The 11,071-nt window shown below is 45.3% G+C and overlaps 1 protein-coding gene across 1 annotated transcript in view; it reads left to right on the forward strand.

Moving 5' to 3' along the window:
• The window catches only part of LOC125947515 (MAM domain-containing glycosylphosphatidylinositol anchor protein 2-like), an 11,364-nt gene extending 945 nt beyond the window's left edge, over positions 1-10,419 (forward strand). Inside the window, exons 2-4 of the mRNA XM_049672383.1 lie at positions 3,532-3,828; positions 6,404-6,520; positions 10,274-10,419. Of these exons, the coding sequence (XP_049528340.1) occupies positions 3,532-3,828; positions 6,404-6,520; positions 10,274-10,419 (560 nt within the window). The remainder of the gene's footprint in view (positions 1-3,531; positions 3,829-6,403; positions 6,521-10,273) is intronic.
• Positions 10,420-11,071: the final 652 nt, after the last annotated feature.

An 11,071-nucleotide genomic window follows, 5' to 3' on the forward strand; every position in this document is an offset into this window, starting at 1 on the left:
CAGGCTCTGGCAACAGTCACCAACGCCGCACGCATTTTGTGCGAACGCGGGCAAAACGCCGACGGCGTCGACAACAGTGCTGTGTGTTGCCGGTGCTGCTGCATGTCCAAGTTTGTACAGCGGATAAAACTACTATCCTTACTCCGTATAGCTCTCTACTAAGTTGCTATCGCAATTGATGCTTCGCCTTTCGGGTGAAACTGCGACAACTTTTTTTTTCACAACCTCTGATCTTTTTTTAACCACCATTTATGTAGCGTTTTTGAAAGCTAGTCATACAGCAGCTACTCATTCTTGGAAAAATTGTTTACAACCCTGCTCTAACGATTTTGAGAGGCTATTCATGCAGTTATATCAATGACAATTAGTGATCTTGCGTTTAAAATTGACCCTAATAGTTTGTGATAACTGGCTGTTTTTTTTTCCTGGCCAGCACAAGCGTAGTACTTAAATGTACTGAAATAAATATTTCTGCTTTAAATGCTGCATCTGCGTTTGACTATTCCATATTCGAAAATGTGGCATTCGCACACCTCTAGAAGTACCATAAAATATCGCAAAGTTCGGGACATTTGATTATACCGATTTAGTTCACTCACCGTAATTTAGGCGTGAAATTTTCTCCGCTCTATACATTGGCCAGCAGTATGCCAATTTGAAAGCGTCCGAAACAGTTCTCTAACATAACTCGCAGAAATGGCTTGGTGTGCAGTTTCCGTTTAGCATTCTTATAAGCTCCGCTTTTCGTCGTGTATGTCCTCGTCGTAATACATAACGTAGCTTATTGTGCTCGTTGGCAGCACAGTAAGCCACGGTAGTCACGCAGCCAAGCTAGACGCTGTGGTATTTTAAAGCTAGAGAAAGCGACAGTGCTTTCGTGAACGAATCACGTATACTTGGCGGGACGTGTAGGTCCACGTCATGATCACAAAAGTCTAACGTAATGTCTGCCATGGCATTTCTTTCCTAATGTTGCCAGCACCGTGACCCTGATCATGAGCAGCGCCACTGCAGCCATGCCTGGCCAGAACGAGACGTGCATCGTTCTTACGACGCGGCTCCTGGGTCTGTCTTCGCAAAGCGTCGGCGTTCTCGTGCTCAGCGACTGGATCACGTAAACACCTCCTTATAATGCAGAGTGGCGAATTACAGCGCCAGCCTTTGGCAGACGATTCTTCTTGTCAACTAACCGACTACAAATCTGGCGTTGTAGGTGCCACAGAGATACAAGCCTTATATATCGTTACGGGGAGATGATAGGTGGCGCTTAACAATATCTTCCATCAAATGTAGGTCAGCAGAGCACAGAGATATAACAGCACTTGCTCAAATAAATGACCACGCTTGTAGACAGAGATACATGCTAAGTATAGTAGAGCCAAATCTAACGCTAGATTCTGCGTCCATCGCCACTGTGTGGCAGCCGAGCCGGTATGGGAATAACGCGTAACACGTGGATTTGTCTAAACTTTTTTTGTTTTCGGGCTTCAGACAACTTCTTCAAAACCAAATTTTTTATCGCAGCTTATTTTGTAGGCAATTTGTATGCTCAGAGCTGAAATTTATTTATGCGCGGGAAATATAGGTGACAGGACGAATTAGTTGTGAATGTTAAACACTAAACTGATCAAAACGAATGTTTTGTAGCTTAACACAACTGAGCGAGAAAGAGACATAAAATAAACAGAAATGTACTTTCTTAACGGAGCCGTGAAAAATCACAAATATTACAGGGCTCGGGCATTATTTCCAGTTTCGCTCAAAAGTTACAGCGCCATGTTTCTTTCTACTAATCTTAAGGAACTCTGCGTTTGTAAACTGGGAAGCGCATTTAACAGCCTCAAGGTGTCACAAAAATATAACTGGGAATTAAAGAAACAATTGCGACAAAAGCAGGAGGTAATCACTCAGTGCTGGGAACTAACCATGTGTGTAAGGGAATACTCCCGACGATATGTTGAATGGTAACAAGAGAACGCATGCGCGGAGCACCAGCGCTCGTTCAATTGGAAGCAATCCCGTGAACCCTTGCGATGCGGACAAAGTATCGCCACACATAAATGTTGTTTTTCTCCTTTATAACGCCTTCAACTTCTCTTCGAGCGCAGAGACCGACTGGCGACTGTGGTGAACGTGTTGGGAGACGCGGTATGCTGCTGCATCATAGACGAACGATGCAAGAACGTTCTCCCTGGGACCAGCGAAAAATTCAGCATGGTCCCCACCAAGAACTCCCGGCACGAGAGGGCCGGCAGTTCGCCATGACCGAAGGGCCCTATGCTATGCCCGCAGATGGCCCCTGTAATCGAGCTCACATGCGAAGGAAGAAAATATGAAAAGAAGCATGCTTAATGGACCTTCCGTTTTATATATACATTAAAGGATAAATACAACCAAATGTTTTCATCGAGACTTGTTCTTTACTCACGCCCGGTTATAAAGGCGTGCTCACAAACATGCTGGCTCTGTGATTGGCGCTGGCCTTTGCTAATTATAATCAATTTGTGTTTACGTGGATTTTTCATACATACTGGTGATATTTTTCAGCTTCCTCCGATATCCTGAACGCTTTATTATTATTTATTTCTCACGGAAAATTGAATTGATAACACAAGAAAACTGAAACAAACAAGCAAAGAACCAGCCTCGCTTTTCCGGAAGCCCACGACCGCAACTCCTAACAACAAGTGCCGAGATAGCACAAAGCTGCGACGTGATCGCAGTCATGCGGTGCTGGGAAACCGAGCACACAATATAGCTGCTGGTTTGTGTTCAAACTTACGCTTCTAAAAAAGAAAAAAAAAAGTATTGAGGGGAAAGGAAAACAGAATGCGCTCAAATTGTAGTGTTAGTAGCTCATGGACGACAACTTACCAATGATCTTAACGTGTTTCTGGTTGCGCCCATGTGTGTGATGAGGATAAAGAGTTTACACTTGCGCCATACGTAAATGTAAGTCGGGATTTCGACGCACCGGTATCGTGCTGTGCAGTCTACTACTCCGTTTGCTGCGATTCTCCTAGTGGGAACCAGATGGCGCCGCATCATCGAACTTCAGAAGCCCTAGCCCTAGTTGTTAAAATACACATATTAGATCTGAGAAGTGCGGCTGCAGGAAAACAACGGCCCTATTAAATGGATATCGTGTCCCAGAGGAGTCAACTACGATTTGTTCGGACAATCCTGACGCTTTTCGTGCTCTCGCACAGTACAAGTGAGTGTCCGTTCTTGATGCTCCGGTTGACGCATACTCTGGGGCCTGAAGCTTTATTATAACACTGCAGGCAGATTTGGAGACAGAAAAAGGGTCGCAGCGCCTGTAAAGGAAACAAAAAAGCAGATGAGCGTATTCTTTGCTGTAAAATACGTGTAGTTATGGAGTGCTGATGAGCAAAAGAGTAAAGCAAACCGCAAGTGCAATACTCCGAATAAATCCGATGCATGCAAGCCGATGTAAACAACTGAAAACGAGAACGCTGCGTAGCTTTACTTGGAAACAACTTGGCATTCGCGTTTTTCGCTTTCTGACAGCTGTGCTATCCCTACGGCTGCAGCCGTTCGCCTTCCCGGAAAAGACTATCGTTGGAACCCAAGTGACCGCGACCTGCACAACAGTAGAAGCAGCGCAAAACGTACGTTTCCGCTGGTTCAAGAACGGCAGGCTGCTCACGGGTTCGGAACGAGACGGTCGGATACGTTTGAGAACCTTCCCCGATGTCTCTAACTTAGTCATCGGGCCGCTTGAAGAGAACGACAGCGGAAACTACACTTGCACCGGCACGGCGGGCCTCAAGTCCGACTCCTACACTCAGACCCTGCACGTTTTGGGTGAGTCATATTCATAGCACGGTCCTTTCGTGAAGGTGAATAAAGGTAACTTTGGGCACTAGGTATTGATCTTTAAATGCGCGCTTCTTTTGTAGGAACGCGCGCAGCTTGGTTCTGTGCAAAACAACAGTTATGCCGTGCACGTCGCTCTCGATTTAGCGTGCAATGGCATAAAGAAAGACAGGTCGGTTTATAACTGTTTCGTGACAAGGCAGCACGACACCTTGCCGCTCACCTAGGCGAATCCAACGTCCAAGATATTCAGAAAAGGAGCACCTACTGGACTGGAGTGCTCATTTTTATTGCACATCTCTTATGTTCGATCAAAACTACGGCCTGGTTGTAAAAAAAAAAAAAAAAAAAAAAAAAAAAAAAAAAAAAAAAAAAAAAAAGAGTGGTTGCGTACGTGTGAGATAGAGAGTATATTATTCCTCATTGATTTGTCTATGTGCAACTAAAATATATCTGTGAGCACTTAGGCAAGGAATGACGTGAAACAGCGTTAGAGAGCAAAGAACCTCGCTAATTTCTCGATTCACGTTGTTACTGTAGGACGCAAGAAGTTAAAACAAAAAGAAACGTTAGGCTAGAATACATAGCTCTCAGAACCTGTGGGTGTGGAAGTGGGTACTAATTTGAACTGGGAGGTTCGTTCTAACTGTTACTGAACATGAATTATTAAATTCAGGCACAATATAATACCAAGAACACGACAAGACTATATAACCAGTATGACAGCTTCTTCGGAAAGGGACATAAACGTCTGCAGTACTTGGAGTAGAAACGTGGTCAGTAGTGTGGATTACCCCTTTCATAAAGTATGTTTTGCGTGGCCGCGCGGCGTAGCAGCCTTTACTAGGCGGCCAAGAGCGCAGCGTCAAAACGCGCCTTTGCCGCGAGACTGATGTCGGCTTGCTTATATATATTCCGTGCGGCCCACGCAAATCAAGCTGCATTCTAAACAGAAAAGATAAAGGAAAAGAAAGAAACTGGATTGCTGCACACTATGTGCGTTTTTTACACTTTCATTATCGCATCGTAGGTTGCCAGGATTGTGAGGGAAGTTGTCGTTACGTCCGTAGGTGTGAAAACTGCCACAGCCGGAGATGTTGGGCCGACAGGGTTTGAATGGAACCGGAAAGCTGTCGACATGTGGCAACTCTGGTAATACGTGGTGGTAAAACTTATTTAATAAGGAATTACTGCTTTTTTTTTTCCTGTGTTAAAGCACAGCATTACTGACGCCCAGTCTATGTTGTGAGGTAACGGCACCCTTAGCCTGCGCAGTACGGACGTGCCATGTGTGCCACGTCATGGGTTGTATCCATACTAAGTGCGTTCTTATGATGTACAACACGGTCCACTCTTAACTGAACCAGTTCGGTGTTGGTCATAGATTGCAGCTGAGACATGACATAAAGGCACATCGGTTATACTGGCATGCACGGATGCCTGGCGCATGCCTATTGCTTCATGCGAGACCCTACTTTACAATAAAGTTGAAGTGCCCTATTCTGTATAATTACCGTCTTCATGCTCCCTTTATTAGGAGTTGGTCATAGCGTACGTGGATGTTTACAGTGTTAGCCCCTTCAAGAATTATTTTCAGGCGCTGTCTAGACTGACTAGTATACGGCACGTTCCATATCGCGCTCAATTACACGGGGCTTTATCATGCGGGACAGCAATATCGTAGTGATGTTATTAAAGAGAATAATGACACAAAAAAGACAAACTGGGCAGTAACACTAATGCGTCCCATACTGTATTTCCCTGTATGGCACGTTCGCGTTCAGCATGAGGCCGCAGGATAACCAGAACGGCTAACTGGAACTCGTCTCAGTACGATCAAGCTTAGCACTATCAAGCGTCGGAATATGGACGCCAAGCGTAGGTGTGGATTCGAGTAATGCGTTGGAATGAGCTATTAGTCGTAGGTGGCATTTAGCGCTGACCAAACTGCTACACTAATAAGAACACACAAAGACAGTAGACAAATACTTTAGACACTAAGACAATATAAAGGCGGTAACAAGGCCGCAGACATTCAGAAAGATATGAAGACACGGAAGCGGAGCGACTTTAATGTTTGATTTGATTTTCATTGAAATGTTCTTTACGCAGCAATAAACCTACATGAAGATCATTCCTTGATGCTTCTTTATGCGACATACTATACGTTACAGGTGCATTCTGGCGGGGAAGCATCAGCTTCGTAAAAAAGCTGCATCGTAAACATGCAGCAGCGGTATCAGCCAGGAGCGTGAATGTTGTGGTGGCTGAGGCAGTTATACCGGCGATGCAATGATCGTTCAAAAAACTACCGTAAATCACGCTTTACAGCAAAAAGGCACTCACATTGGCGTCCCATCGTGTTCGTTAAGCAGCCGTAGTGCATCGCCGGCAAATACTTCGCGGCTTTTGAGGGCTTAAACAGTAAAATCACAGCAAGCCAGGCGAGTTGGAATGTCTCCCTCCAGATGTTGGTATTATTCCACTTTGCATGTTGCAATGGCTGTCCTGCAGCGAAAAAGCACTCCTGACTTTTTCCCTAACTTTTCTTCTGCGCCTACAGTTCCCCCAAGATGGATCAAAGAGCCAAGCGACGTCAGCGTCCGAGAGGGCGACAATGTCACGGTGACGTGCAATGCATCGGGCCGCCCATCTCCTGCGATTAAGTGGAAACGCAAGGGTAAGTGTGCTGATCACTATCTGGGCTCCCAGAAGAAAACATGAGGCTACAACAGTAATTCACTAGGGATTATGAATCATTGGGTGATCTTGATTTGTGCGAGACCTTTACGATGCCATTACAGAGAAGTTAGGAGAAACTTAACATTTGCTATACTGATGTTTCTGAACCTAACAGCTTCCGGTTGATAAATGTCTTAATTTTATTAAAGTGCAATTCCCAATTAGACAACAGTATTTACATTTTTTATGAAGTCGTAAACAACGCAGATTGCTCTGTAGCGTGAAAATACAGATTTCTGTGGGCGAAATTAATTCCTCTGGCCCTTTTTTCCATCGCGAATTCACACTTGAGGCGGACTGCTTTCATGAACGCTTCCGTTGCAGAGACCTCAAGTAAAATATATCCCTCTCACAAGTATTGGGGCCACGACCAGCGATAATCTAGAGGCCTGCTCTAAGCACCACACGTGAATCCATATTTATTAAAACCTCTGCGACAGAGCATCCCAATCGCTTGCAATATTAGCTGATTCTCTACCAGTTTTGACAGCCATTCTCAGCTACCAGACATTTGGCAATTCTGACAGTACAAAATACTTGGCATATCCGGAGTACTTGCACAGTAGAGCAGCAGTCGATGCAGAACGCAAGTTCATAGGAACAGCCGTTACAGTAGCTTGTGACTTCAGGTTTGTAGGTGAGCACGAGGTTTCAGGTTCAATTCCTAGTCGCTGCGGTAGTAATATGAGAGGAGAATGCCATGTACCGAGTCGTCAACACAAGTTAAAGAAATATAGATAGTTTAGGCAAGAAATGTAAGTTTGGGCCGCAAATTCCGATGGTTCCACCTACAAAAAGTGGGAAGTCGTAAACAGTGCCACACTCTAATAGGTGTAACTGTTATACATACCTATCTTCACATTTTCTTGTCTCTCACTGCAGTATCAACGCGCGTAAGTAAGCACAGTAGAGCCAAAGTGCGTCCAATCATCCAGTACCTACGTCTTTATAATCTACCATCAATATCGTGTCTTATGTCTGTCTTTCAGAAGACAAAGGAGAAACCCCTGTAAATAGTTCTCACGGTGGAACCCTCATGATCTTGAAAACAACAAAGCCGGTAGGCGGAACCTATATCTGCACAGCTGACAACGGCCTACCTGGACTTCTGGTACGGGAAATACGTGTCAACGTATTCGGTAAGCAAGCAAGTAAAAATTAGAATAGAGGGAAACTGGTTTCAGAAAAGTGAAAGCGGCCCAAGTGAAGTTGATTTCCATCACGTAATGCGACTTTTCCTAATAACTAAAACAAATCACTCGCTTCTCGATGTGCCAAGATCAAAGACTACCTGTAAGGAAGAAAAATGATAAGCCCCCATTGTGACATACAAGCCATCAACGAGAACGCAAGAGAGAAAGGTTAACTTTCCCTCTGAATATTCCGGCGCACAAAAACGGATGTTTTACCCCGATATGAGACAGAGGCGTAAACGCGAATGACTTCTATCTCTTGAGATCACTCTGCATTTGGGGTGCGCGTGATGTGCACATTACGCAGCAAATTCCCCGCGCAACCTTTTCGTGGCATAACCAGAGATGGCGCCAGCAGTCCGATCTAAACTTCACAACGCCTGTGAGTTCGCGGTGTGATGCGACGCACGGTGCATTCGTTACCCCTGTTTCGGCAAAGTGAACGAGCCATGCTCTACCTCGCAATTGCTGTAACGCTGAATTTCCTACACAGTACCGACCACGCGAGCGGCCAACAAATTTCAGGTAAGGCAACCAGACTCTAGGTATGTTGAGCGAGTCTTAAGCTCTGGCGCTTCTGTGTACGCGCAGGACACTCGAAAGCGACGTTTCGCCTTCAGCCATTCTTTTTCCCGAGTGATCCGACAGAAGGCAATAAAGTTTCCGTAATGTGCGCCTTGGTGACCGGCGGAATAACATCAGGAGTCGAGTTCTCTTGGTATAAGGACGGCAAAGCCCTCACACTCGACGACCGAGTCAAGATCCGCTCTTTCCCGGATATGTCGACGCTGGTTGTCGACTCCCTAAGGCAAGATGATTCGGGAAACTACACCTGCATGGGAAGACTTGGAAACCGAAAAGACTCGCACACGGCAGACTTGCGCGTTCTTGGTAAGTTAGGAACGTATCCTTTTGCATGCAGTCTAGGCTTACGTAGCCCCGCAAACACACGGGCGTGTTGACAAAGCACAAGCTGTATTAGTAAGAGGTCAGGAATCATCACAATATTTCAAAATAGTGGATATGTGTGTTATAAGACGAAGGAGGGAAGATGGCTTATCGAATACATTTAAAAAAATGTGGCGAGGTAATTTGTGTGGCATGCGGCCCATAATTTCTGGGCACTGTTCATGTCACGAGAGAAACTTCACGACAGCTTTGCGGCTGTTTCAATCTTAACAAGCCAAGTTTCTACTCGTGATTAATTCGTACATTAAACGCGCCAGCGTTTTACTAAGGACGGAAATATAGCGGCGGGTTTACTGCACTAACTGTGGATACGGTACACGGTGGACGTAATATATACGCCTCGTAGTGTACGACTACGGTATTGAGCGTATGAGCAGAATGCATATTTAATATAGCCTATGTGATAGTAATAAGCTTTCGTATAAGTGACCGACAGTGACAGATAAAAAAAAAACATATTTATTATTACAAACGAAGATTGGGGGTGGTGCCTCTAGTCCAAGACACCAATGAAGACTCCGACTACTACGCGGGCTTTTCGAAACAAGGCCTGCCTGACCCAGAATGGACTGGGGGTCCATCGTAGAGGACGTAATTCCATCAGTCTCAGTGTCCGATAGGGGTGTTCTCCACAATACCGTAACGCGAAACGTGTTGGCTTGAGCACCGCAACCCGGACAGGCATCGGAGCATCTCTGAGAATAGAAGGTACGGGTGAAGGTATATGACATCCACCTCGTCCCCGACCTGACGACGACGGATGCCGATGCTGTCACGTTGACGGGATGCGGCGGATGACAGCTGTGTGAATCAGGCCTACGGCTTCTTTATTGGTGTAGTTTCAATTCGATACAGCGTTGCCAGTATACCACGGTCTTGTAAACTGTGCTTTGAACTTTACCAGCATCCTCTTGCTGCGCAGAACCGGTGCCTGAAAGGCGCGAAATAATTAACTGAAGTTTATTTTACTTTACCTCTGGGTAATTCAAGTAGCGCGTGGCAAGTTCTTTCACAAATACTATAATTGACGAGCTTGACGTTGCCTGATGGCATTACACTTCTTTCCTTTATTGCTCCTTGTGTAAGACCCCGAACTTCGGCAGCTTTTTGAGGTCGAGCCCGGCCGTTTTAATTGCGTCTACATAGATAAGTGCGGAAGCCCAGACATGTTAATATTTCCTATTAGACAAATATTCTAGTAGTATAACAACGTTTTTCGCAGTTCCAGTGAAATGGCTACGGATGCCTCAAGACATTTCTGTCAGGGAGAGTGAAAACACGACCCTCCGCTGCGAAGCGACAGGGACACCGAAACCAAGCATCAGGTGGCAGAAAGAAGGCAAGCTGTCACGATCTCCTAATGTTTCTTTTCACTCTGACAAGTTAGAAGTGCGTCATTAGATTTTAGCTGATGCCATTACCAAAGACGTAGCCATTGCGGAGATAATTTTGTGCACCGCCTTTACACCAGCTATCTCTAGCGACATCATTTAAACTCAACAAATATAATTGTCCTTCGTTTATTCCAGGCGTTCTTCTCAGTGCATCTGGATCGAAGCTCGAGCTCTTCAAGACATCGAAGGCGGACTCCGGAATATACAAGTGCACCGCAGACAATGGCCTTCGCGAGCCACTCACTAAAGAAATCCGTGTCTCAGTTTATGGTACGACTTGAGTGCCACAACCTACATAGATTATTGGCCACTGAAACAAAAAGATAAGAGAGCTCCATGGCCTGCCCTGCCACCGGTGCCTGCAGAAGCGCTTTAAATTTCCTGTCCTACACGATAGGAAACGGTGTCTTTCCAACGTTCTACCACAGATGGCGACTCGGTGCCAGCCAACGCCGCGGCAGACATTTTTTTTTTCTTGTGCCATAGAGAAAGCGTTGTCAAAGCCAAACAAGTTGCGGTGGATTACAATGTTTTCGGCGAGAACCGCTGTGAAAGCGATGGCCTCATTGCAGCTATTATTACCCAGCTTCCTAGCTGCCCTGTCTAGCGCAGTACAAGGCGGATCAGTAGGTAAGTGCTACGCCTTTGCCTTCATAATTTGGTTGTAGTCTTTCCAAATACAGTTGATTTAACACCGCGTAATTTCCAGCCAACAGTCATAAGGAAGTGTCTGAACTTTTCGAGTGAGCGCTGTCCACTTTCGTCAGATTACGTTATTACCCCTCCTTAGGATAAGCACACAAGTTGACTCCAGAATGTCAGAACTTATCTCGTTAACGTGTTGCGCAATACGAACAACGAGCAAGCAGCCTTCCTTGAATGAATGCCAAACACATTATTCATTAGTAAAAACGTACACAAATTAAAAACATT

Source organism: Dermacentor silvarum, chromosome 8 (genome assembly GCF_013339745.2).
Source record: "Dermacentor silvarum isolate Dsil-2018 chromosome 8, BIME_Dsil_1.4, whole genome shotgun sequence".
In the NCBI taxonomy this organism is placed as follows: Eukaryota; Metazoa; Arthropoda; class Arachnida; order Ixodida; family Ixodidae; genus Dermacentor; species Dermacentor silvarum.